Source organism: Podarcis erhardii, assembly GCF_964252035.2.
Source record: "Podarcis erhardii genome assembly, chromosome: 2".
Taxonomy (NCBI): Eukaryota; Metazoa; Chordata; class Lepidosauria; order Squamata; family Lacertidae; genus Podarcis; species Podarcis erhardii.
In genome coordinates, this window is record NC_138498.1 from 21,351,310 (window position 1) to 21,379,180 (window position 27,871).

Here is a 27,871-nt window from a genome sequence, read left to right on the forward strand (position 1 = left end):
GCGGTACCTATTTATCTACTTGCACTTTGACGTGCTTTCGAACTGCTAGGTTGGCAGGAGCAGGGACCTAGCAACGGGAGCTCACCCCGTTGCGGGGATTCGAACCGCCGACCTTCTGATCAGCAAGTCCTAGGCTCTGTGGTTTAACCCACAGTGCTGGAGAAATGTCGGAGGGTATGGAGTTATCCGACCCCCAAGCCGTCAGAAGGCAATTCTGCACGTATAGAGAAGGTTTTTTAAAATGTTTAGTATGTTTTTATATATGTATGTTGGAAGCTGCCCAGAGTGGCTAGGCTAGGGCAACCCAGTAAGATGTATGGGGTATAAACAGTAAAATTTTCATTATGGAAAGGGACGTCCCTCTTTTCATCGGAGGGCATGCACTTTTAAAAATATGTTTTGGTGTTTTTGAAAGCCTCTTTAAATCCCAGTGTTTAAAATCAAGTGATAACAACACAAGTAATAAACAGGTCGCTCATAGATTTCATTTTGTGATTTATGGCGTGATGCTGTGCATGTCTACTCTCAAGTTAAGTTCAAGCTGAGTTCAACAAGTCTTGCTCTGAAATGAGGAGGCTGAACCTGGAAAATGATTCTGCAGCACAGGAATTTCCCACTGTGCCTTACCCCCAGGTAAACGCGCATAGGATTGAAGTCGAAAGCCTGAGACGGCAATCCTCCAAATACCAGCTTGCAAGGACCTCAACTCAGGAGGACAGAACTTCCTGGCTGAGTAGAGATTTGATTCCAACTAAACATTAGGACAGCAGTGGAACAGACTCCCACGAGAGGTGGTGGACTCTCTTTCCTTGGGAGATTTCAGAACAGAAGCTGAATGCAGTGGCGTAGCGTGGGGGGTGCAGGGGGGGGTCCGGCCGCACCGGGCGCAACACCTGGGGGTTAGGGTTAGGGGTAGGGTTAGGGGGCGCAAATCCACGGGTTAGGGGGCGCAAATTACTTGCCTTGCCCCGGGTGCTGACAACCCACGCTACGCCACTGGCTGAATGGCCATCTGCCACAACACCCATCTTGAAAGACCTACATTGGCTCCCAGTATGTTTCCAAACTCAATTCAAAGTGTTGGTGCTGACCTTTAAAGCCCTAAACAGCCCCGGTCCAGTATATCTGAAGGAGCATCTCCACCATAGCTGTCAACTTTCAGATTTGAAAATAAGAGATCAGCAGCCTTGAAAATAAGAGATCAGCAGCCTTGAAAATAAGGGATCAGCAGCGTCACCTGTCCTGGGGACAGTCTCTGGGATATCTAACAATTCAGGAAAGCAGCGGGAAACGGCACTGGAATAAGGGAATTTCCCGCAAAAAGAGGGAAGGTTGACAGCTATGATCTCCACCCCCATCGTTCTGTTCAGACTCTGAGGTCCAGCGCTGAGGGCCTTCTGGTGGTTCCCTCACTGCGAGAATCCAGAGGGCCTTCTTGGTGGTGGCACCTGCCCTGTGGAACACCCTCCCACCAGATGTCAAAGAGAACAATTACTACCAGACTTTTAGAAGACATCTGAAGGCAGCCCTGTTTAGGGAAGCTTTTAATGTTTGATGCATTACTGTTTTTTAATATTTTGTTGGAAGCTGCCCAGAGTGGCTGGGGAAGCCCAGCCAGATGGGCGGGGTATAAATGATAAACTATTATTATTATTATTATTATTATTATTATTATTATGGATGCTGTTGTTAAAGATCCCTGCATCTGGGGGGGTTGGACTAGATGACCCTCTGGTTCCCTTCCAACTCCTCACAATTCTATGATTCGATGGCTGGCCCGCCGAGGCGCTTTAGGACGGCGGAATGGAACGTTCGCATTCCTGCTGCAGCCAGCGGGGCTGCAAACCAGCTATTCGCGCATGCGCGGCTCTACTCGGCGCGCGCTGCCGGCTGCCCCTACGGCATTCCGGAGGGGGGGGGGAGAGACAAGAGCGCGCCGCTATTTGACCGAACAATACGCGACGTTCCTCGCCCCGCCCACCTCCCCTCAATAGGCGGAGGAGGAGCAGGAGGAGGACACGCGCTTGCGCACTGCATTCTGGGAATCCGAGGGTTCGGCCGGAGGGCGGCCATTTTGTGTCTCGCTGAGGAGAAGAGTGCGCGGGAGGACCCGGAGGTCGAGCTTCTCGTCGTTTTAATAGTTGTTGTTTTTCCTTCGTTAAGCCGCCGCCGCCGCCGTCGTCATGGGACGGAAGAAGAAGAAGCAGTTGAAGCCTTGGTGCTGGTATCCTTTTTTTCCCTTGGCGGGCGGGCGGGTGGCCGGGAGGCTTCTCGAAGAGGAAGAGGTCGGGCGGCCTAGCCTGGCTTTTCCCCTTCCCTCAGGAGAGGCGCCTACTTCCACTGGGCTTCGAAGCCAGCTTCCTTTCCTGACTCCACCTGCCCCCGCTCCCAATATCCACCTGGGCCTAATTCAAATAGCTCTCGAACCAACACAGAATTTCCATAGGGAACGGATTGGGTTTGTTTTCTTCTTCTCCTGCCCTCTCGCGCGCCTCTGGTTGCCAACGTTTCAGTCGGCCGCTGCAGCTCTGCCCCGTTAACGAAAACTTCCCTCAGCGTAGACATACCGGGTTGGCCACGTTTATCGGCCTGAAAAGCTTCAACTTGATTATTTTTGCCTTTAAAGACACAAAAGCAGGCCAGGTTGAGTGGTTGGGGTTTTATTTTTTGTGCTCCAGGAGCCACCGGCTTCTCTCATATATTCCTCGGTGTTTTAGCAGACGACCCAAATTTTACCAGTTGATTCGGTTCTTATCAATTTCAGAGGCTATTTTCGAAGAAAGAGGTGTTCCGCATAAGTGTTGGTCTGCTGCCTTACTCCGCTTTTCATGTATTCATAATGGGACAATCCATACTCTTGGGCTTTGCCTTCTCTTCACATTTCGCTCTCGCCCCCCCCCCCAATTTAGGTGTTTGTGATATGTTTTGCTTTGAGTAGTCATGATGTTTTGACCACGCAGTGAATAATGTTTCTCCTGGGAAGATGTTTAGGAGGCATGAGATATAGGAGAAAATGTGGGGTTGTCTGACTCTTGTTTTTCTGAAATACATCTTGTTGAAGTGTAGGTTGCTAGGTAGAAAGGGGGAGATATATTTTAGGTAGATCTGCCAGTTTTGTGCCTTTTCCTCAATAAATAATGGTGGTGTCTTACAAAGAAAAAGGATTTATTGGGGGTATATAATAGTATTGTTGTTTTTAAACAAATTAGCCTTTTTGCTTGTATAAAGCCATATGTGAAATTGTTTTGAAGTACCACATTAGAAATGAAAGGGGAGTGATTTATAGGAAATGTAGGTTACTTTAACTCTTGTAGAATATTAATCGACACTTTTATCTGCTCAATATGATGTATGTGGTTTCCCCATTTTTATTTTCACGACCCTGTAAGGTAGGTTAGGGTAAAAGATGGTGACTGGCCCAAGGGCACCCATGACTAAGTAGGGGATTCTGACCCTCTAACCACTTCACCCCACTGGCTCTTTGAGACTATCCAAGCTGTCCCCGCAAGGGGCAGGGGGAGTCCTTGGCAGAGGAAGCATCCCTTCATAAGCTCTGCTGGCTTGTAAACTGGCTTGTAAACAAAGACTATGTAAACACCACACGTTAACCCACACACACCAAAAATGAATAATGGGAACTGTAGTTTGTTAACTACAGTTGCTAGAATTCTTTGGCGGTTAAATGTGTTTTAAATGAATGATGTGTACACTGCCATAAACAGAAGCAAGGGAACCAGAAGCTTTAGTTTGTAGCCCTTGTGTTGCATCTGGGCATCTTACAGTTCCAAGCCCTCCCCTGGTCCATCCTCTACTGCTTTTGGGACACCAGTGGTGAACAGATCTACTATTATTCTAGAGGTTCTCTGACAATGGTCCTCTCTCTCTGCTGAGAGGAAGATCTGCGATATCCTGTAGCCTAGGAGACCCTCCTAGGGAGCACATGATTTCGGTCCCTTATTAAATATTGATTATATTTTTTATTTATACAGACTTTCCTATAAACACTTGTATTCAATACTGCTCATGGTACCAAACCCACCCCCCATTTTAAATCATATCTAAAAACTGTTGAAGTATAACCAGTATACTAATCTCAGTAATACATAATAAAATACAAGATCTGTTCAGTTAGAATAAGGTGTGTTTGGGGAAAATAAGGAAAAATTAGTGTGTGCATCCCTTGATCCAGAATAGCAAGTCAAATTAAACTTGATATTTGCCCTCTAAAACTATTCTATGGGCTCAAATTAACTGATTATATATAATGTATATTGTGACATTCTTGTGCCATAGCTCTACCTTCAGCACTCAAATCCCTTGTTATTAATTAGTATATTTCATACTTTTGTGAGTAGGGACTCTTTCTGGTCTCCAAGAAAGAAACTCGCAAAGACATAGTTAGAGCTTGCAGCTTGGAAGGCTAACTGTAGCCCTATTTTGTGTTAGGACCAGTGTTAGAAACAGAGATATGAAAGCTAGGAGCTAAATGGCACCTTAGACCTAGGTTATAGGTGCAACAACAGAATGTCTACGTGTGCTTTTTTATAACAAGAATACAAAGTTGAAAATGAATGAACTGCAGCTAAAATTCATGTTCATTTTTCACATGGTCTAGTCCTTCCCCTGCCCACCCCCCTAATATTCTTAAGAGGGTCTCTTATCCAGTCTTCAGAGAGTAGCTGGAAGTGGGGAGGCAGAAAAAGGTCCTCCTTTCCTTCACCTCTGCAGTTTTAATCTGAAATCTTAGGTGCAGTACTGCGCCCAGAGCTCAGAAACTACTCACACTAATGAAATTCCCTGTCACAAAGTGTGCCTAGAACAATGGGAGTTTCGAACACTGGTTAGGAGGCAGTTGCCATCTGCAGCAAGAGTGGGCAGAAAGTAGCTCAACATTTACAGAATGATGTCTTGAGTGATTTTGCAGTAGAGTGGCATGGATTTCATTCCCAATTTCGCAGGAAGAACAAAACTGCTTCCCTGCCTGTTTAGGCTGCTGAAATGTAAACATTGATCAGAAATGGGTGCTTGAGTGCAAGAATTGTGAGCTCTGTTCACTTCTAGTATTTAAAACAAATTTCTAGGCTCAGAATGTGATGAGAAGCACCCTTTTTGAATTTTAACTGTATCTCTTTTGTATCTACCAGAGCCAGTTGCCACTGTCTCCCTGGTGAGGCATGATGCCAAGCATATAGAACCCCTCCCCTGATTTTGGTGGTGCCTCAAAATCTCTGCAAAACAAGACCTCTCCAGAAGAGAGATTTGATCAGTTCTCTTTGTTACATTAAGCTTTGTGGCAAATCGTTCAAATCACTTTGTAACAGAATTGCTTCTTGTTGCAAATAAGAGAAGGGGTGTTTTTTTCTGTAACAGACATTTGCAAAAAGGCTCACTCTTCTGCCTGCCTAGAAGGCCAACAACATGACCTGAAATGTGGCAGAGCTAGGGTAGGGTGCACTTTATTTAATGATTGGCAGCTGAGCCATAGCAGAGATTGTGGGTCCCTGAGCTTAATCCTCAGATTCACTATGTTGTGATTTCCATATCATTAATGATCATTTATGTGAATCTGTATACCCAGGCATCCATTTTGCAGTCTTTGCTGTGCAACATCCCTTCCTCTTAAATACATATTCTTATAACTTTACCATGTTGTATAGTAGGCATAGACAGATTTAATGCTTGCGGGATCTACTTTGGTATTTTGCTACAACCCCAAGATGCAAAATAGTTACAGGAGACGGGTGGAATCAGATGCAAAATAGTGGCCCAAGAGACATAGACCCACAACATTTCATTAGCCCTATATTAAGATAAGCTACAAATTGCCATCTCAGTTACTACAGATCACTGCAAATTCTGATAGCCAATTTGAAAGGAGAAAGAAAGATCATTTTTTTAGTGTTGAAACAAACTCTTAGATCACTGGATGATTTATAGTAGGTTCCATCAGTAGGTCCCAATGTGCCTCCTGCCCACCCTCATTGTATATCCACTTACCAAAGAAATCAAAGTAATTAATACATTTTAAAGATCCGTAGCATTCCTTGAGAATAATTATTGTAACCTTTTTACTTCCATGCTTTCCTTAACAATGTGGCATAGGTATTGTAATAGGGATTTTGATGATGAGAAAATTCTTATTCAGCACCAAAAAGCAAAACATTTTAAATGCCATATATGTCATAAGAAACTGTATACTGGACCTGGCTTAGCTATACACTGTATGCAGGTAAGTGCTCAGGTTTATCCTTTTTTTCACATGGTGGTCTGCTGAAAAGCAATGTGCTGTTGTTTTGTAATCATCTTCCATAATTTATAAGTATTCTAGATTTCAGAACCAGCTGCATTAATGAAAGCTCTTCTTTAGTTGGTCACCGTAGGCCTTTGGGCCTGATTTGCCCAAGATAGTGGATAGTATCATGACTTTATTATTTGGTGGTTGGTTGGAGTCTGGTCTAGTTCTAATTCTTTAAGAATTTAAAGCTACATTTGTAACTACTATTATAGTCCTTTGCATGCTTGTCTGGGAGTAAATACCAGCATAGGATTGCAAACGGAGGATGCTTCATGTGGAGAGATTCCCATAGAACAGCCTTTTTGTTTATCCCCTCTGTGTTGAGAGAGAGTGTCTTTCTACCTGTATGCAGAGTGTGTATGTGTGTTGACCACACCCACTGCCAGCATGTGACCCTTGGAGGATGGTCAGTATAAATGCAGCCCCAAAAATGTTAGTCCCTGTTTAGACCTAATTAGATCTAGCCCTGCTATTTGATTTAGACTAGTTTTGACTGCACTTGAGCTAACTGGAATATAGTAAACTGCATCAGTTCAGATTATTTGTCCATTTAGCTAAGTGATCTATTTTGACTGGCAGCATTTCAGAGACCTTTGCCATCCCTGCTACCTTTCCTTTTAACTAGAAGTGTCAGGAATTCAATCTGATACGTTCTGCATGCAAAACATATGTTTTACCACTGGACTGTGGTCCTTCAATCTAAGATGCTATAAGTGCTACAGAACCAAATTATCTAAATTTTTTAAAACATCAACCACCATATTAGTAACTTACCATGGTTTGAACTTATATTTGCCTACTTTTCATAGGTACATAAAGAAACTATAGATGCTGTTCCAAATGCTATACCTGGAAGAACTGACATTGAACTGGAAATCTATGGTATGGAAGGCATTCCAGAAAAAGACATGGATGAAAGAAGAAGGCTACTTGAACAAAAAACTCAAGGTAAATTGAAATACTTCAGTATGGAAAGGGCTCAGTATCTAATTATCATGTTCTGATAAATATCACCAGTGAGTGATAACTGTGAGATTACTGTGAGCAACAGAGATGTAAATCTAGACATATAGGTATTATTTTATGGGTCTTTTAAATTGTGACACTAAGGTGCATAGTTGCACACTTGTCAACCTGTTTTTTTATGGATTGCAACTTAATGCTTGAAGATAAAATGTGGAACTCAGTATTGGGTCTGAAATGATATTGTTTGTTTTTGGAGTAAATCAATACACCTAATAATGGTTGTAAGCATAGGCTTGCCATACATCAGGAAAGTTCCGGAGACGTTGTGGTCTTTAGGTAAAAATGGCTTTGTGGAGATTTTCCCAAATCTTCAAAATGTGAGGGGAAATCCAGATGTATGGCAATGTGATGGGGAAAGTAGCGGAAACAGCTCCAAAAGCTTAAAATCACCATTTTGGGGGAGGTTTGTTCCCCAAAAAGCTGAACAATTTAAGAAAATCTCAACAACTTTGTGAATGTCAGGAATTTTACTTTTTGAACAGCCCTATTATAAGCACCTTATGTGTCCACCTTTTACAAAGTTGGTGGGATCAGTAGCTCAATGCCAGTGGAATTCTGGTCCAACTGAAATATATTGTGCCCTGTGGTTTCTGGCTTCCAGGTGGACTCCTATTTGTTTAAAATTGCTTTCTTGTTGAAAAAAGAGGGGAAATAATTTTACTGTGTTGCTGTGTGATCTTATTCTGCATTAGCTATTATTAATACTATGATTCTTATAACCAATAAAATACCAAGAACCAGCAATATCACTAATCACATCATTCAGCACAGTTATTGGTTATATATTCTGAAGAGAGAGCAGGGGAAGCTGCCTTGAAAGGCTTAACCCTAAAAGGTGACATATATGTTTTAAAAAGAAAGAAATATTATTTGTATATCAGTGGAAGCTAAACCAGGCTGTTTTATTCTCTTTGTAATGGCTGGTTATCAAGGTAATTCGTTGACATTTGTTTACTTTTTCAGACTAGCAGAAGATTCCGATACATCCAGTAATTGGCATTTTTAGTGCTGGTTGCTCCTTCACTTGCACTAAATACTCCCCAATTTAGGTTTTCTGACCCAAGTAGCAAATGATTAGATTGTGTAATGGATTCTAATTACAGTTTAAACAAATAAATGAATATTGTTTGTAATTGCTCTAAATGTTACTGAAAGAGTTGTTAGTTTAGGTTTAACCCTAGTCTCTACTGTTGAAAAGGAATATTTATGAGATAAAAAGTATAAGGCAGCATTCCATTTTATTTGAAGCAAATTGCAGGTAGAGTGATCCGGGATGGAATGTGTTTAAGAGCAAATAATTTAACATCTGAATGTTAAAACTCTTCTAGCGGAAAGCCAGAAAAAGAAACAACAAGATGATTCTGATGAATATGATGATGATGAATCTTCAGCTTCAACCTCATTTCAAGCACAGCCTGTGCAACCCCAGCAGGGATATATACCACCCATGGCACAGCCGGGTTTACCTCCTGTGCCAGGTGCACCAGGAATCCCTCCAGGTAGCTAGATGGAAATAGTGTGATGATTGTCTTAGAAGTTGCTTCAGTAATGGGAAAACTTTAGTTGGAAACATTTTGTGAGGTGCTATTTGAAATATTATATATATTATAAACAATAATTAGTTGCTCCATACTGAATACAGTTTATGTTCTTCCAAATATTTGAGAGCTGCAAAACCAATCTTATTAGAGGGGGAATCTCTAAAATTGCCTTGAAAATATTTGATTGGAATTTTAGAAACGGCTCCAGTTCTGCTAGCTACCAGACAGCTTCACATCCCTGATACTGTGGTTTCCATAATATGCAACCTGTGGTTTGGAATTTGGCTGCTCTTCCTTGAAAAGCTGTGCGTGGACATAAGCAGATGTGTAGAGAATTCTGGGGTATATTGACGGAGTTAGGAAAACAGATAGAAAATGTTGGTTATGCAACTTTATTTGTGACAGTGTAATGCCATCTTTTAACCAAGCCCTCTGGGCAGTTTGCAATACAATTTACAGGTCACAATTACATATTTCTCAAGTTGAAGCTACCAATCTCTAATGGTCTTTAACAATGGAAAGGGTGGCTTCTTCTTTTTTAAACACGTGACACATGGTACTCTTTGACTGAACTAGTCTTTTGTATTCATAAACATACTTTGCGCCATAATTTGGAGCAGCAGGTGTCTCAAATGGCAGAAGCGGGAAATCCCGTGGATAATATTAATGGATAATTTTCTATGTTGAACTTCTTTTATGTTAACGGAAAGGGTTCATGATCATTCAGAATATTTCTTTAGTGAACTAATCAGTATTCTTACAAATCCTGTATTCATCAAAAAAAAATTGTGTACAGTATCAATAATCAACACACATTCTCTGGCTTTCAGGTATACCACCATTAATGGCAGGTGTTCCACCAATGATGCCTGGAATGCCCCCAGTGATGCCTGGAATGCCACCTGGGTAAATAAAAACAGTGGATTAATAGTGTAGTCCATGCCTAGACAAGCATGTTTCATTTTCAAATCTATCCTGAGTTTTTGGACTTTGAAGTTGCACACTAATTATACAATGCTCTTCTTAAAATCAAGTCTTAACATTTCTGTCAGTGGGCAGGGATACTCCTTTTCTCTCTTTATACCCTTCATTATGCATTCATTCTCTTTCCACACACTCAGCACTCCCATTCATACTTACTCTGTCTCACACCATCTGCATACATGCCTAGGGCCCTGGTGTGCCAGACCCTTTCCCTTGCTGATCTTCATCTCCCTGGCAGAATCTCTTACCCAAACTGACTTTTTCCTGCTTTGTCATTCTCTCCTACTCCACCTCACCCCACACAGTTACTCCTTCCCCTCTCCACTCTTTTTCCTAGCTGATGTATCCATTGTCTGCCTTTGCCACTCCCTCTGGAAGAGATAGAAACAACAGGAAGGTGTGCAGGCAAGCTCAGTTTCCAGTGTGACAGCTAGTGTCTGACTGAAAGACACAAGGCTTCTCTGGCTTTTCTAGCAGCAGTTCTTTGCAGAACAAATGAAACCACAATGGGGCTGAGGGATGAGGTGGACCAGAAGGCAGCATCATGGGTTTGATATAGCCTGGACCTGGTTTCCTGCCCCTGTTCTACATGTTACTGATTCAGATGGTTCCCAAAACAATGTTGCCAATTTTCTTGGGCCATTAAGAACAACTTGGCACATACTGGAGTGGCTGGATGTTTTCCCAGTATCATTAGTTCTCTCCAGTGGTTTTGAATATGGCTTTCCAGTGTGGTTTTGGCAAAGGGGTGTGTCTGCTTTTTCATTTTTTTGAGTTGGAAATCTGATCTCCCACTCTGCTGCTGAGTTCTGCCTGCTTCCCACATCCATCTAAACAACTTTCCCAGGCATGGAGGGAGTGGTGAGTTCAGGCTACCACATCATTGTGCACTTGGCTTCCCCTTCTGGCCTTAAGACAGAACAGTTGAATGGCATCTGAGCTGGTTTTCTACATGCCTTGAGTTATGGAATGTTTCAGACAGGTCTGCCATGGATAGCTACTGAAAGCTGGAACTTGCATTTCTAAGTGGAAATCCTTGGATGTCCTTAAGAACATTGTGTACCACAAGCCTTCCACTGTCTGGTGGTGCTCTGCAGATGTTCTGCACTACAGTTCCCTTTGGGGAAGGGCTATAGCTCAGTGGTAGAGCACATGTTTGCAAAAGGTTCCTGGTGTTTCCAAGTAGGGCTGGCCTGAAACTCTGAAGAGCAGCTGCCAGTCATTGTCAGCAACGCTGATCTAGATGGACCGGTGGAGTGACTTGGTATAAATCTGCTTCCTTTGTTTTCATCAGCCCCAGCCAGCTTGGCCAGTAATCAAAGGTGATGGGGAAATAAGAGTTCAAAACATATGGAGTGTGGCTTAACACCAAATCCGTTATTGTGTATGTTACTACTATGGAAATTCCAGTTTTGGTGTTTTATAGCTTCTGTTTTGGAAATACGATGTTTGGTCTCCTTTTTAAAAATAAATAAAAATTATTGTGTGTGTGAGAGAGAAATAAGGACCACAACAAATTGGGGAAGGCTGCAAGATTCTGATATGCATTCTTTATGGCCTTTACCATTTTCTTCATTCTTCATAGGATGATGCCAATGGGTGGCATGATGCCTCCAGGACCAGGAATCCCCCCTCTCATGCCTGGTATGCCACCAGGTAGGTCAGGAATGACGAATCCATACTGTGGTGAGAGTTACTTTATTTTGTTTTTGAACTGATCTGGAGTTGCTGTTATTGCTCTGCATAAAATGGTGCACTTTCTATAGGGTTTGAAAAAAATGGCACAGAAATAAGTTTGCTCCATGTTATAATTCTCCTTTGGAACATTTTTTTTAAAACCCCTCAATCTGGACATCTAGCATAACTGTGTGGCATGGCAGAGGAACACTACAAAATGAAATTAGAGGTGATATAAAAAGTTCTTAGTGCAAATAATTTCGGGTGGCTCATACTTGGAAGTCTTTGCAGCTTTCACCTTGATTGTGACTGTTGGCATCACTTAATTTTATATCCACCGTTTAATCAATTTGTGAATAAAGATGCCATCTTGTTCTGGGGATGTAAGAAAATAATTTCCTTTGATTATTTTTTAATTTTAATTTTTGCAAATATAACAGAGGAAGGTTAACTTTGCAGGCACAGCTAAGCCTGGATTTTTTCTGCCCCACCCCTGACGTCCTATAAGATGTTAGATATAGGGCAGGTGGTTATGGCTTGGCTGAAATGGCATCAAGGGGCCAAAGGGGAGGCCTGACAGGCCAAATTAGGCACATAGGCTGGCTATTCCCCACTTCTGTATTAATCACTTAAAGTAATTTTAAAGGGTGGTTGGCCATAGCCCCATGAGCATCATTATCTAGTGGTGGTAGTGGGAGTCATTTGTTCTGCAAGGATGGGCAGGTACCACTGCATTACGGTGGTATCTGAGGTTTCTGCAAGTGTGTGTCATCGTGGTATGGGACAAACTTTCTAAACTTCACTGTAATATGTTGGTTATTGGGTTTTTTCCCACTGTCGGCAAAACCGTCTGAATTTTGCCTGGCTGGAAAGATGCCTACTATACAAAGTTTGAGTCTTATTTATAGCTTTTACCTCTTGCCATGTCCACCATTGGCATGTGGCTACTGAAACTTCTTCTTCTTCTTCTTCTTCTTCTTCTTCTTCTTATTATTATTATTATTATTATACCCCGCCAAGGCCGGGCTCAGGGCGGCTAACAAGCAATAATAAAAACAAAGTGAATGAATATAACTTAAAAAACAAGATTAAAATACAACATTAAAATATCGAAACATTAAATATTAAAATGCAGCCTGATCACAGGAGGAGAAGGAAAAAGGGAGAGGGGGAGGGAATCAAACTGGCTCCAAGCCAAAGGCCAGGCGGAACAACTCTGTCTTACAGGCCCTGCGGAAAGAAATCAGATCCTGCAGGGCCCTGGTCTCATGAGACAGAGTGTTCCACCAGGCCGGAGCCAGTGTTGAAAAGGCCCTGGTTTTGGTTGAAGCTAATCTAACTTCTTTAGGGCCTGGGACCACTAGGGTGTTGCTATTTATGGACCTTAAGGTCCTCCGTGGGGCATACCAGGAGAGGCGGTCCCGTAGGTACGAGGGTCCTAGGCCGTAAAGTCACATAAAGGACTGACTTGACAAAGCAACGTGAATGTGCTGACGCTCAGAGAGAATCTCACAGCCACTTTATTGCTGCTCCCCCCCCCCCATTCCTTTTGGCCACGCCAAAGATTTGGCTTACCTTTTTGCACAAATTGGGATTTGTGGTTAGCCTTTGTCCTCGCCAACTATGATGCACAAGCCGGAAGAGTAAAGCAAGCACATTCATACACCAATTCTTTAAGTTGCATGTTCAGAGCAGCAGCATTTGATCTGGCCTCAGGCCTTAAGTACATATGCACACACAACATAAAGATCATTTGTAAAAACTATTGCTACCAAAAAGTTGGATTATGCTCCTAATACTAGTTTACTATCACAGTTTTCGTAATTGTGGTTAGTTATGCCTTCTGTTGATTCCTAGCTGTTCTCTATTATTTAATAGAATATTGTCCTGCCATTAAAAAAGAATTTAATAGGGACATGTTTTGATACTAAAGTCTTCAGAAAATTACCATCAGAATAATTTTATTACAGGTATGCCACCACCTGTTGGTCCTCGTCCCGGTATGCCTCCGATGACACAAGCACAGCCTGTGAATGCTCAAGGTGTACTTAACAGACCTCCCGCTCCTGTTGTTGCAGCACCAACCCCTCAGCCTCCCGTTACTAAACCACTTTTTCCCAGTGCAGGACAAGTAAGTGTGTTTTACATCCTGATAGGAGGATTTTTAGACTGTGTTTATCCTATCCTATGTAAGTTGTAATAGTCACGCTGCAGGAACACCAGCACTCAAATCACTGGGGTTGTTAGACAGATTGCTTGATATTTGCTCCTATCTTATGCTGGAATTACTAAACAAATGTAGTCTCAAAATGCAGGTTTGCTATTTGCACCTGCTGTCTTTCATGCTAAGGTACCATTTTATTTATTTTTCCAAAAGAATAAGTATGTTTTGATCTTTGTTACCAGGTGCTCAGGGCCATGTTTCCATGAACAACTTTTATAGCCATTGGAACATCCTTAAAATTATAAATTCATATTATCATAAGGAGAAATCACAGTGAGTGAGCAGGAGCATGCTTCTGAAATGATTTTTTTAAAAGATTATTCTGCCCTACAATGTTTATTTCGTAGTCAGCTAAAATAAACTTAATCCTTCTCCTGAAAGATAAAGAAGTTATGCAGTAATGAAGTTATGCACACATAGAGACATTTGAGAACCACTTGCTGTTTAACAGAGTGGAATGGTCTGTTTGAGAGATACATGCTCTCTCCTGTTTCATTGGATTCATTGTAAATGAATAAGTCTTGTATGACTTCCAAGCATATTGCAGAGTCCTTCATAATGCGTTGTTGCATTTTGAACTTCTGCAGGGAAGAGACTCATTTACAAAAGTCAATCCAAGATCCTTCCTATTGGTTATCTTTCACGCATATATTCGGAGACTGTTTACTGTTTCGTTTCTTTTATGCTACAGATGGGGACACCTGTCACAAGCTCAAGTACAACTGCATCCAATTCAGAACTGTCAGCACCTTCTAAAGCTCTGTTTCCTAGCACAGCACAAGTACGCAGGAAGTTGCAGTTTAAAATTGCTTTGCTGGTTAACCCTTTAGACCGTTATGTAAACATTAAAACATCTGCCTAAACATCTTCAGATAATTGAGGATTCCTGATTATGTTTAGCTATTAATCCCAATCTTAAATTGTTTGTATTTTTATTTTTTTACAAATTGTGCATAATATTTCGGTAATAGAAATAAACAAAAGATTCTACATTGTGGTTCTAAAGGGTTAAGAAGAGCATGAAAGCAGTTGAGTGCGTTTTAGTTGGCAGTGGTTTACTTGATGCATGGTTGTTTTTTTCTAGTTTATGCTGTTATTTTTTTATGCATCATGATAAAAGTAAGGAAATGTCCAAACAAAAAATGCATCATGTCTTAAATCCCAACCTATCTAGTCCTGAATTTGAAATTCAGTGGTGAGTGCAGAATTTGTGCTATTGCTTGTCAAAGCATTCTCTCATAAGTGAAACTAAGAGCCCCCGAAGTAAGAAAAACATGTAATAGCTTCACAGTCATAGTAGGGTTCTATCTTACCCATTTGATGCAAATAAGGTTTTTGTAGTTTGTAGGAAAGGAAAGTAGTTCAGCACTATAAATTACTATTTGAAGTGTCTCAGAACTTCATTTTGTTTTTATGCAGAGAATGCTTTTAAATTCACCTGGTTGACCCACTAGCATTCTTTGAAGAAAAATCTTCCCATATATTCTAATTCTGTTTGAATGCTAACTTGCCTAATACTATTCTAAACCAGTAATTTCTAGATTGGCCTAATTACAAAAATAACATTTCTTAATAGATATGACTTATATTGAACATACTGTATGAAAAGATGAAAAAGGGACGGCAACAAATAGTTACCCAATTTGTCTTGCTTTTGTTGTGGTTTTTGATCTGCAACATCTCAGTTTTGTAATGTGTTTGTGTGTTGGGAGGCACTATTACTTTTTTCATCCCAGTTTGCTTTGTTATGTAATGGGGCTGAACTTTTACTTTATGCTAATCTAGCTGTGCAAACAGATTGTAATGCTACAGTGTTTAGAATTTTTGCATTTTAAATAGCATTGTCCTTATAGTTTAACTTTGTGTTTTTACAGGCTCAGTCAGCTGTTCCAGGTCCGGTTGGTACAGATTTCAAACCTTTGAATAATGCACCTGCAACTACCACCGAACCCCCAAAACCTACATTCCCTGCTTACACACAATCTACAGCTTCAACCACTAGTACAACAAACAGTACTGCAGCTAAGCCAGCTACTTCTATAACAAGTAAGCCTGCTACCCTTACGACAACCAGTGCAACCAGTAAGTTGATCCATCCAGATGAGGATATATCACTGGTAAGTTAAATAGGATTTCTCCTTGCTCCATAGTTGTGAGGAAATGATCAAACAGTTGTACCGTTTATGTGGCAGCTCTGCTTCCCACCTCTTCCCTCACCATTTAGTGCGTCTAACATGAGTTATAGCAAATTTAGAATTGCTTTGTTTACTGTGGTATACTTCTCAGAGCCCAATGCAGGTAGTGTTAAAATTCATGTCAGACTCCTTCATATTTATTGGTGTGCTTTATGAACCAGATTTTCAGACTACAGTATAATGGCACAATCCATAATAACTGAATAATCCCTAAATCCTGCTTTGAAAGTAGTAGAAAAAGTTAATGTAGAAGTAGAAATTGATAATGTAGCATTTTGTTATACCAGAATTTACATGCTATAATATGTATCTCCGTAAGTTTGTAGATGAGATTTAATTGGTTGAGTAAGCCAATTTAAATATTCTTCATTGAATGTTACTTGAGCTGTACTTGTGTCTCGAACTGACCTTTGATTTGATCTCATATTGTTGAAATTCTCCCTGTATGCTTCCCTTCATAGGAAGAAAGAAGAGCACAGTTGCCTAAATATCAGCGTAACCTCCCTCGACCTGGGCAGGCATCCATGGGCAATCCACCAGTTGGACCAATGGGAGGTATGATGCCACCGCAGCCGGGAATGCCCCCCCAGCAACAAGGAATGAGACCTCCAATGCCACCCCATGGTAAAAACACACTTAAGCTTCTTGAAATCCTATACAATTTATGTATTGCAATCCTATACAATTTATGTATTTAATTATTTCGCAGCGTCTATATGCTACTTGATTGTAATACGAGCTTGAAGCGATTGACAAAAATACGCAGGTTGATTGCAGCCTAAATGCTTTACTAGCAGTAGTATTGCTTAAAGGTGTTTGTAAATTTGTTTTTTTACCTTCACAGGTCAGTATGGTGCTCATCACCAGGGCATGCCAGGATACCTTCCTGGTGCAATGCCTCCATATGGTCAAGGGCCCCCAATGGTGCCTCCTTATCAAGGTGGACCTCCTCGACCGCCAATGGGAATGAGACCGCCTGTAATGTCGCAAGGTGGCCGCTACTGATGCTACTGCAAACGCTCTAATAGGTTTGGAGATTAAACCTTTTCTCATCTTGTGCTGTTAATATAGCCAAGCTTCCATCAATTAAAACTTCGTTGTGACTTTTAGGGGAGGAAAAAAAAATCTTTCCACATACAAGGAACTTTTTGGACATTCTTATTTTACATGGCAAAATTTGTTTAGAATAATAAAACAGGAACTTTCCCTGATGTTGCAATTTATACTGTATGGCTTCTTTTTCATGTTTCATCTAGGTTTTTAGAAGTGAAGTATAGTAAATATGGTTCGTTAAATTGTGAAGGCGCTGGAAATACATGAACGTACCATCTTAAAGGCAAGTTCTGTAACCTTACGTTGCTGTTCATAAAATCATGCCTTCACAGCACTTCAGGTGCTGTTGGACTTCATGTCCCCAACAATAGTTTGGTGAGGGCTTTTATTGTTACCATCTACTTGTACACTTAAGTCTGAACGTGTAACGATATTTAATGTATTTAGAGTTTCCTGTTGCAGGGTTTATAAAATTGACCTACTAAGTTCACGTGACTTCCTGTACTGTTAAACTTTATTGTAATAAAATGAAAGAAAAAAATTGTCTTTTTATTCATGACCAGCTGTGGACAACTGCCTGAAGGTTTGTACTGATGCATGCTATGGTAGTTTGTGGTATAATAAATACAGATTTCCTGATGCTACATTGATATATTCTGAATTATTTGAACTTCAAAGTCACTACTTTAGCTGTATGCTGTAGCTGACTCCTGAACAAGTAAATAGACCTGTACACTTATTAAGCAGTTGCAACAAAGTCTTAGGCTTAAGAAGACATGTTTTTTTCTCTCTGAATGGTGCGCTTTCTTAAGACTTCTTCATAGCTAGCTGGTTATGATACTGGTGTTCTCTTATGTTTCCTATGTGTAAATGTGCTTCTACTAAGAAAATGCTATTGTAGAGCACATTTTTGGCCTTGCTTCAGTTCTTCCTCAGTTTAGAGACCTCAAGCTACTTAACCTAACATTTTTTTAAAAAATATTTTTTATTAAAGATTTCTCTTTATAAAGCTTAGGTGCAAGCATTGGCTTCTGTAATAAAGGTGACCAGCCGAGAGGGATTCACCATAAAACATAGGTTGCAAAATAACAGATTAATCTTAATCAATTGATCAATTAATCTCAATCTGGGCATAGCAAAAAGCAGTCTGGTTAAAAACTACAGCTGAAGCTGCCCTGTGTGATTCAAACGTTGTCCTCATTTTGCCTCATGACTGTGTGTCAAGAAAACAGCTGTGGCGAGGTTTCAGCTGTGTCTTTAACTGGACTCTGTCCCATTTATCAAACCTAGCAGGAAAGAGGGTAAAATTATCGCCTTGGATGACTGAGCAGTTGTTGCTCAAGGGGCATGATGTGTTTGGGAGGTTTTGCCTCAGCATTTTGAGCCTTGTTTCTTTATATGCAGTACAAACCAGATCTCTTTTTTTATTGCTTTCTCTTGTTAGCAAGATAAGTATTTCCATGAGAGCTGGGAATAGCAAAACTCCTGTTCCTACTTCCATCAGTTGATTTATAAAGACAAATTCTCTTACTGTCATTTTTTGCACTCCACCCCTAGCTAATAGTAATATTGCATGTTAACAGCACCAATTTGTAAAGTAAAAACTATTTCCGATTTGCGCACGGTCTACTTCAGTCCTTTGCTTGGTCTCAAAAAACTTTATTGTTCATGTTTGAAGTTCCTTTGCTGCTTTCTGTACATCCTCTTTTTATATTTTCGTAACTTTCAAAAATGCCCTGCCTTCCATTAGAAACTTTGGCTTTGTGATCTTCACTCATTGTTTTAAGTTGTTTTAGATTTTCATGTTGAGAAATTTATTTTGCTGGAGTACTGTGTATTAAATGTCTGAGCAGTGTTATTGGCACTTTGAATATGCTTTCTGTTGACTGGCTACCCATTTCCCCAAAAGGTACTTCAGAAATATGCAGCCATGTTCACTGTTTTATAATTACCCGTATTTTTCGCTCTATAAGACGCACCAGACCACAAGACGCACCTAGTTTTTGGAGGAGGAAAACAAGAAAAAAAATATTCTGAATCTCAGAAGCCAGAACAGCAAGAGGGATCGCTGTGCAGTGAAAGCAGCAATCCCTCTTGCTGTTCTGGCTTCTGGGATAGCTGCGCAGCCTGCATTCGCTCCATAAGACGCACACACATTTCCCCTTACTTTTTAGGAGGGAAAAAGTGAGTCCTATAGAGCAAAAAAATACGGTACTTCACCCCTTTAGCTGTTCATTTATTTCCTTTTGCACTATTATGATGGCAATTGTGCAATTATACATACCTGTTGACCATTATCTGAAGAAGTTGTGCTTGTTTTTCTCATTCATGAAAACACATATCTGAAGTTTTCTTTGACACTACTGTCTCTATAGATCCCAGTACTAAAGAGGCAAACCATTTTGGCAATGGTTTTTGTAGCCCATGCTGGCCATTTTACATTTAAAAGAACAGTTTGTACTAGTTGCATCCAGACTCTCCTTCTGCTCACAGAAGAAACAGAGATTAAGCAGAGGCTCCTGCTGGGCAGAGGGGTAGGCAAATTTCCTCTTCAGCCCCTGCACCACTTTCCACATGATGGAACGCTGGATCCAGTAGACAGAATTTGATCAGAAATTTACTAATTTCTACTGTAGCCTTGTATTGCCCCTTTATATTACCTGGAGTGGCACGAGTTCCCCATCTCTGCTGTAGAGATTCACCTGTGCTGTACACTTGGGTTAGAGATAACTAATTCCCCCCCCCCTCACTGGAGGCAGGCATTCTGAAGCCCATAGGCCCCTCCATCTTCTAGATAGAAGCTGTTGAAATCTATTTGCTCTCAGTGGAAGAGTGCCAATCAGTTGCCGTCCTGCTTCCACTGAGAGACAGGGTGCTCTTGGAGGTGCAAGGGAACAGCTTATTATTTTCAGCATATATTCAAGGCCTTTATGTTGAGCTTTCTGAAAATTCTGAATACAAGCTTGTTTTTAGAATAAAAACTTCCATAGGTGTTGCTAATCCATAGGCAGGGGTCATTCATACATGTAAGCAAACCATGGTCAGTTATGAGAATGAATCTCAAGTCTCTTTTGATTTCCTCCATTCCTTCTCTTTTGTGCCCACAACGAAGGAACAAAAAACTTAGTTCCTTGTGATATCTGAACATGGGGAACTGTTACTTGTTTACAGTATTTGTAATAAGAAGTGATGATCCAACCACGGTTTTGAGTTAATTGAAAGTAGAAGCTTTTTATTTCCTTGAGAGTCGCAGAAGCATTAGGGTGCACAAAAGCCCATGGCTCACTCTCCAAATTGGAGACCATAGTTTCTTGCTACATCTGAACTTGGCCATTATGGAAAGGAATTTTGATACTTTAACAAATTCGTACCTCTGACATTAAAAAAATGATTTATGTAATACAGTTGTCTTAATAATTGTACTGGTCTAACTACTATGCAAGAGTGATGTAAAATTTCTGAACAGCAGATTCGCTTTTTTACATTTTTCACTTTTACTGCATTAGTTCAGAATATTTTATCACTTGGAGGGGAAACACCCACTTTCTACTGAGTGTCATATAGCACTGGTCAAGCTGGAAGGTGAGCACTCTAGTTGGGGTTTTTTTTTCCTATACATTAATTCTGGTTTACAGATTCCATATCTGATTTGTGTGGGGCTTAAAAGTTGAGACCAAATCTTTGCTTGATCATTGGAATTTTGTTAATTTTGATTGCATGTATTTTTAACTTAATTGGGTTGTGTTTTTCTAAAATTTAAATTTTTCTTCTTCCTATAGCCCTGCCATAGGACAGGCTGAGGCAGAGTCTCAGTGTTGCCCTGTTCAGTCTGAGGCAAGTGGGATTTATTTTATTCATTCTAGGGGCTTTCACAGCTTTATAGCTGTTGGATATTCATGTCCCCAAACTTGCAGCAAGTTTGGTGAAGGCTCCTATCTTTAATTTAATTTAGGATTTTTATAATCTTTTGATGGGCTCTATATTAATATTGATACTCTGACTTTAGTGCTTAAATTTATTGTTGTTAGCAGTCAGAAATTTTAAAATGAGTCAAAACATATCCTGTTCAATTGTTAATCCCTCCATCACCTTACCCTCTGAAACTTGGTGTAGCGATGCCATATTTTAACAGCAAGATGACTGCCTTTGAAATGGTGCTGTGAATTTTAAAAGTCCAGGAGTTTTGTTGGCTGTGTTTAGTATTGTTAAGAAAATGCCTGTGTTGAAATCAGTTTTTCTCCACTGATACACACCTCTGCAGTTGAGGGTCAGTGACATCAACCTAACAGGAATGTACCTGAAACAATTACCTTATCATTAAATATGTTATCTGTCATAAGTTAATATTAATGTAGAGCCCACAGAGTGGAGAAAAATGCAGTTGTGAGTTTCATAAGATGAACAAGTGAGATAAATGTTTAGTAGGAAACATTCTTTCAACAGCCTGATTTTAAAGGTAAACAACTTGCCATATTTATGTGCACTGGAACATAATGAGCATAGACATTTAGGTATTCCTAGTGTAAGCAATTTTCCATATATTATGCACAGAACAAAAACAAACGTTTAGGGGTTTTGGTGCCATTTGAATCCTTCCTTAGAAAATGTATTGCTTGACTCATGAAAACACATGCATTACTTTAAAAGAAAGATTTAAAATTATGAGGAAAGCTGCTGATAAAAGATTTCCAAGAATACTTGAGAATCTACTTCTATCCCCAGCTCTTGCAACAAATTTAGTTTTCGTTTGAGAGAGTTTGAAGCTTTCACAAGGCACCTAGATTTTCTGGGTGGTTCCTTCAGTTTGCACTTGCAGAGCCTCAAACTGCTTCTTAAACACTTACAGTGGTGCCCCGCAAGACGAATGCCTCGCAAGACGGAAAACTCGCTAGACGAAAGAGTTTTCTGTTTTTCGAGGTGCTTCACAAGACGAATTTCCCTATGGGCTTGCTTGGCAAGACGAAAACGTCTGGCGAGTTTGCTTCCTTTTTCGTAAAACCGTTAATACCCGGGGAATCCGCGCTCCGCAAGACGAAAAAATCGCAAGATGAAGCAACTCGCGGAACGAATTATTTTCGTCTTGCGAGGCACCACTGTACTTAGTTTTTTAAGAGTTTGGGAATTTGGTGTGAGAGGCTGTTTTCCCTTAATTCAAGGGATGGCCCTCCATAAGTTGTTGGGCTCCAAATCTCATCAGCACCCAGCCACTATTGTCAGTGATCAAGGCTTGCATGAGTTTCTATCCAGCGTCATTTAGAGGGCTAAAAGTTCTCTATCCCTGCCTTACACAGTCCTCTCACCCAATCCTCAAAGTGCTTTTCCAAATTCAAGTGTCAATTTCTTTTCTGTGGCATCTACTAGCTCTGGCTGTAACTCATGTTTTCGTGGTTGCAGTTTTAAAACGCTAACTTAGAATTACCTCTGTCATAATACCTAAGCAATACAATACCCTCTGCAAGCTTCTCATTTTCATGAGAAATTGTAATCCAGAATCAAGTTCACTGTGACTACCTCACATCTGAACGTAAACTGCATTCAAATCCTCAATTCAGTGTATTGTCATTGTGTGTGACGTGACTCTTGACAATTAATGGTGAAGATGGACTCCGCACTGAAGATGGAAAATAGCAATCAGCGTTTCTTCTACAATGTCCTCTGCTCTTGAGATCTGCTTTTTTCAATGTTTTCCCACCCCCCTTGGTCAATAGCCAATTTATTGAAACATGCTTTGTTTGGAGGGACTTGAACTAGAAGGGTTGTATTCATGGCTTCTGTTATCTTTTTGAGTATCCACAAGCAAATAGCTTGGGTGTTAGAATGCCTTTACTGTCACCCTGTAATAAAATAGATTAAATAAATGAGTGCCTTGATCCAGTTGCATGATTTTAGACAGGAATCACTTGATAAGAGAGAACATGTTTAGCTTTGAATATCCCCTTCATCCAATCTGAGCCTTTTTTTTTTTTTTTACACTTCTCCAGCTGTCCTACAATCACATTTTCTAGCATATACCTATTGTAACTTTATGGTTTATGAAGAACTGAGAGATACTAGGATTTTGTACAAATGTATGTGCCTATTTCTTTATAATTACAGAGCAACCTAAAAGTCGGTATGAATGTACTGCAAAGGAGATCCAAACAGGTTTCATTGCTTTCCTTGGCTACAACTTTCTAAATTTTGGCTTTAGTTTAGAAATTCCTCTACCTGGAGTACACCTGCCGTATTTTTTGCTCTATAAGACTCACTTTTTCCCTCCTAAAAAGTAAGGGGAAATGTGTGTGCGTCTTATGGAGCGAATGCAGGCTGCACAGCTATCCCAGAAGCCAGAACAGCAAGAGGGATCGTTGCTTTCACTGCACAGCAGTCCCTCTTGCTGTTCTGGCTTCTGACATTCAGAATTTTTTTTTTCTTGTTTTCCTCCTCCAAAAACTAGATGCGTCTTGTGGTCTGGTGCGTCTTATAGAGCGAAAAATACGGTATTTTCAGGACTTCACTAGTAGTCTCAGGTGGTTCTTGGGGCATTGTGCTTCATTCATTCTGATCTCTTGAAGTGAGACGCACGACCAAGTTGAACTTTAAAAAAATAAATTTAGAATTAAGATTTAAATTGCAATTCTGAATTGCACTTTGCCCAGATTTTAATTTTTTCCTGCCATCACAGAACTTCAAAATGCTACCCAGACTCTCGCATTGAAAAAGAAGTTTTGGGATTTTGTACATTACCAATTCAAAGGAAAACTGCCGTCATTGCTTACATAGTATTCGGTCCCCACCCCCAGTTTCCCTTTAAGAGCTCTTGTGCAAAATTGTCAAATTGATTTTTCAGTAAAGTCGATAAGCAGCAATTTGAGAGTTCTCTGAGGCCCCAGCAGAGTGGAAATACTTTAGATAAGTTTGTGTACATCCATATGTCATGCAGAGTCATGTCTTAATTTGAAGTACTCCGACTTAACTAAAGTGTACTCAAGTAGATACAAGTAGTTAAATCCAAACTAAAGATCATTGTGTGTCATAGGCATACACTTGAGTTAATTATACTTAAAGTTCTGGCAACTGTAAGGTGGCATTAATTCTGGCCCCTCTTGCTATTATTAGTTTTGTTTCAGTTTTAACTGAGACAACACTACTTGCTTTAAAATTATATGCACCTGAATCTTTTGATGGATGTTTATTGTTAAATGAAACCACACAATCACTTCACATCTTTTGTATAATAAAACATTTAATATATAATTCAGTCCATATTGCTTGTTGACCACTGTGACTCGTAAATTTATAAAATATTTGATCACAGAATAATGTCAATTTAAGGAATCTTGTTGGGTAACGCAATAGCTCAGTCAGTAGAGCATGAGACTCCTAACTGCAGGGGTGTGGCTTGAAGCCCCATGTTAGGCAAATGATTCCTGTATTGCATGGGTTGGACTAGGTGGCCGTCGTCCTTTCTAACTTTACACATGGTTACATTGTCAGTGCCAGCAATTAAATGTGAAGTAACTTGCTAGAACAGAGAGAAATAGTATTGCACTACATTGCAAGTGCTTTTTTTTAGGTTTCAAGCTGCTTTTAGGTTTTTGAGAGATCATACATTTTGGGCATTTCCTATTCTGAACTTTAGTGGTCTGTTTTGGTCAACTTAACCATTTGTTGTCCTGGGAAGCATACTTAAGAGAGCCATGCTGAAATGGGGAACGGGGGACGGGACGGGACGACGACACTCAACATAGAATCTCACTTCCATTATTTTTGGCCTACTGAGTCTGCGCTGCCAACCTAATAGATTGGAATGTCTCACTGCATTATTTCCATACCTTGTTCAGATAACGTATTTGCAGTGGAGCATTCTTGCCAGTGTCTGACAAGACTAAATAAGTTGTTCCCTTAATTATGTTCCCTTAATTAAAAATAAATGTGAAGACACAAAAATGTCTTCACTAAAATAGCAGTTTTGAATCACTGATGTGTGCCTGGCAAGCACTGTTTTCAAAATGTCACACCTCTGCTTCACACAACAGTTGCTATAAAAAAGTGCAAGAATTTTGGTTTGTGTTTCGAAATTTAAAACTAAATTATGAGTTAAGCTTTTTGGTTTAATATAATTTGTGTTTTTGTTGACTAGCAGCAGAATTTCAGCATTTGCTACTTACTGGTAGAGAAGAAAAAAATCCCACAGCACTGCCAGTACAGGTTAGTTTAATCTGTAAGTACCTGATGTTTGTTTGAAATCCTGTACTACAAATGCCATCTTAGTATGTGAGGATGGAGCCATAAGTTATCTGGAGAGGGTTGCATCTTACTACACCTAAAAGGGATAAATATTCACAGGCTCCGATTAAGAAAGGGAAGGGGAATTACAATAAATAACCAATTTGGGTTTAGTATATCATGTGGTGGCATTCCAGTCAGGGATCCAGTAATGCACTTTTTTTCTAAGTGGGAAATCATTTGACTAAGGTTGATTGGAAAATAACCTCAATCACATCTGGGGTGAATGGGTGTTTATGCTATTAACAAAACAAGAGTAATTAAATATTCTGATTCTTTCTTCTTAGCAGTCCTTACAAACACCCATCAGCACAACTTTGTTAACTGATGAGCACATCTTTTGTGATGGGCATTATTGATACGAAATGCTGTGTCCTCTGAAACCCTTGAATCTCAACACTTTAAAGCCTAGATAATTTTCTTAGGCAGTCCCTTCTCACTTAAGTGGGTTCTGAATATTCAGTGTTCTTTGGTTATTTCTTAAAGTCGACTATGCATTTCTGTAGTGCTGCTGTTTTGCTTAAACTGGTGGTATGTGCAAAAATGTAGTTGCATCTTAATTAGAACTGCATGTTTCTGTATCTTTAATTTTCTGCTGCCATGTTTACTAGCCAACCTAATTTGGTAACATGCTTTTAAAAACCTGCTCTCCAAGTGGCAAACTAAAGCTGTTGGCAGTCATTCGAGCATTTTAAGTAAATAAAGTTGAGAAGTGGTCACAGCCCTGACACAGAAATATCAGCTTCTCCCACCAACTCTAGGTAAATCTATTGCTTTATTGATTGCTTCATCAATATGAGACTGCTGCTGCCTCTGTGCCATTGCAGTCTCTCTCTTAATGCCACCTTATATTCATGTTCAGCAATCCTGAAACTTCTCTTTAGAATTGCCAAAATCTCCTTGGAGCAGCTTTAGAATGCTTCTTAAGACCTCCTTGTTTTGAGCTGGGCTTGTTGGCTTAGAGTTAAGCTAGCACAGGGTTGCTGGTCTCCTACATTTTAGTTTGATCGAAAAAAATCCAGTTAATTGGTTCATTCTGTGGTATTGGGTGTGTTACGGCATAAAAAGCCTTTGGATTGGGGAGTAGGCTACAACTAAAAATAATATTTTGTGATCAGCATGAGAAAACAAAGCTATGTATCATGCCTACCAACTTGTCGATAATGAAAATGCTTCTTAAAACTACAACAGATGTGGAAATTTAAATCTAGCTGCATTTCATAGTAAAGGTTGAAGAACCCAGAAGAACAAATAGTCGCTGTAACCATTCCATATATGAATCAAGAGTGTTGTTTAGAATGTCTTGGTCCCTTGTTTTTCTAGTATTTCTCAGTCCCATTTCTCTAGTGGTCAATATATAGTATTTTATAAGGATGACAATCTTAAATCTGCCAGCTCTGTACAGTTCAGGTGATTTTGGGGCAGTGGGCAAGTGGGCAGAAGAAACAAAACTGAAACCCAACCGCTACTGTTGGCATTCAGTAGTTCAGCCACAAGAATTGAGTTGACCTAGGCATCATGTTAAAATTTTTGAGTTGCCAAAAATTAATTCACCTGCAAGAGAAACTATGAACATTAAGAACCTGCCATTCATTTAGGAGACTCTTTTTTTAGAACACATCCTGTCTTACTTACTGTGCTTGTATTGAAAATAAGGGTATCTTGTAAACATAATTAAAATTTTCATAGTTTCTGTGTCTTAACTTTCCTTCTGTGCCCTTTACTTTCCTTTATACTAGGGAAAGTTAATACTTAAAACTAGTTTGTTGATTAGTAAGATAACCTGGTAATGCAGTTGTCACTGAAATCCCAAACTACATAGACACCTAATCATATGATTATCCCCAAGTGATTTGTACAGGGCTCAGCTATGCCAGGGAAACACCTAATTCTTAAGGTGTGTGGTAGGATATGCTGCTTCACACAAGCACAACACTACACAAGGAGTGGCAAATGCAGTTTAGAACCCTAGCACAAGGAGTATCACCAGGATCATATTTATTTCTCCTCTGACTTGTGGATGTAGCTTCTATTTCAAGCAATGCCTTAATGCTGACTAGATCATTGCTACTTGGTATAACTGGTTAACCAAATCTAAATGGCTTTGATCATGCACAGCAAGCTTGAATTTTCTGGAGGGACACACTAAACACTTGGGCCTGTTGATATATTGGATTGCATTTATATTTGTAAACAGCTCTACATAGTATGAAGCAGCTGGCTTTTGTCCTGCTTATTGCTGTGCAGCTGGAGTGACCTAAGTGGAGTATGTTTTCAGTTCCAAATACTGTAACAGATCCTGTGATCTTACTCTGATCATATGAAAACAACTTGTATAGTCCTGCAGACACCAGGAGAACCAGAAAGTGAGGGAACGTATTTCTGATCTGGCAACTTGGTAAGTATTTAGCCTCTTCGATGTTTTTTGTTGGTGATAAAAAATAATCTGTATTTCATTCATGTAGCATTTCCCTGATGAATGGCATAAAGATGGGGACAGACAACTTGCTTATATGCTTTTGATTAAAATTATACAAATAGCATTATCGGATGTACACTTAAGTAAAGCTGTGTATCTTTCATTCATTAAACTTTGAACCAGAGTTAA

At 40.0% G+C, this 27,871-nt stretch overlaps 1 protein-coding gene across 12 annotated transcripts; it reads left to right on the forward strand.

The window, feature by feature from the left end:
- Positions 1–2,032: 2,032 nt before the first annotated feature.
- ZNF207 (zinc finger protein 207) lies at positions 2,033–27,871 on the forward strand. 12 transcript variants are annotated; one of them, XR_014153307.1, is made up of 15 exons: positions 2,034–2,224; positions 6,103–6,229; positions 7,105–7,243; positions 8,650–8,820; positions 9,693–9,768; positions 11,432–11,532; positions 13,494–13,654; positions 14,439–14,528; positions 15,622–15,864; positions 16,404–16,566; positions 16,787–17,278; positions 20,775–20,829; positions 23,092–23,139; positions 25,118–25,185; positions 27,603–27,871. XR_014153307.1 is itself a non-coding variant. In XM_081849782.1 (12 exons), the coding sequence occupies exons 1-11, from the start codon at positions 2,184–2,186 to the stop codon at positions 16,945–16,947; spliced, it is 1,473 nt and encodes a 490-aa protein (XP_081705908.1). In that variant the 5' UTR covers positions 2,034–2,183; the 3' UTR covers positions 16,948–16,970; positions 17,199–17,639. The 12 variants fall into 12 exon arrangements, 5 of the variants coding, with proteins under 5 accessions (XP_081705905.1, XP_081705908.1, XP_081705904.1 ...); XR_014153306.1 differs by having other exon boundaries at positions 25,118–27,871; XR_014153309.1 differs by lacking the exon at positions 23,092–23,139.

What these genes read in the sequence shown, in the direction of transcription:
- ZNF207 (XM_081849778.1), top strand. Translation starts at nt 2,184, where the DNA reads ATGGGACGGAAGAAGAAGAAGCAGTTGAAGCCTTGGTGCTG. An exon ending in TAGCTATACACTGTATGCAG is followed by an intron (nt 6,230 to 7,104) that starts GTAAGTGCTCAG and finishes TACTTTTCATAG; the next exon opens with GTACATAAAGAAACTATAGA. An exon ending in TGTTTCCTAGCACAGCACAA is followed by an intron (nt 14,529 to 15,621) that starts GTACGCAGGAAG and finishes GTGTTTTTACAG; the next exon opens with GCTCAGTCAGCTGTTCCAGG.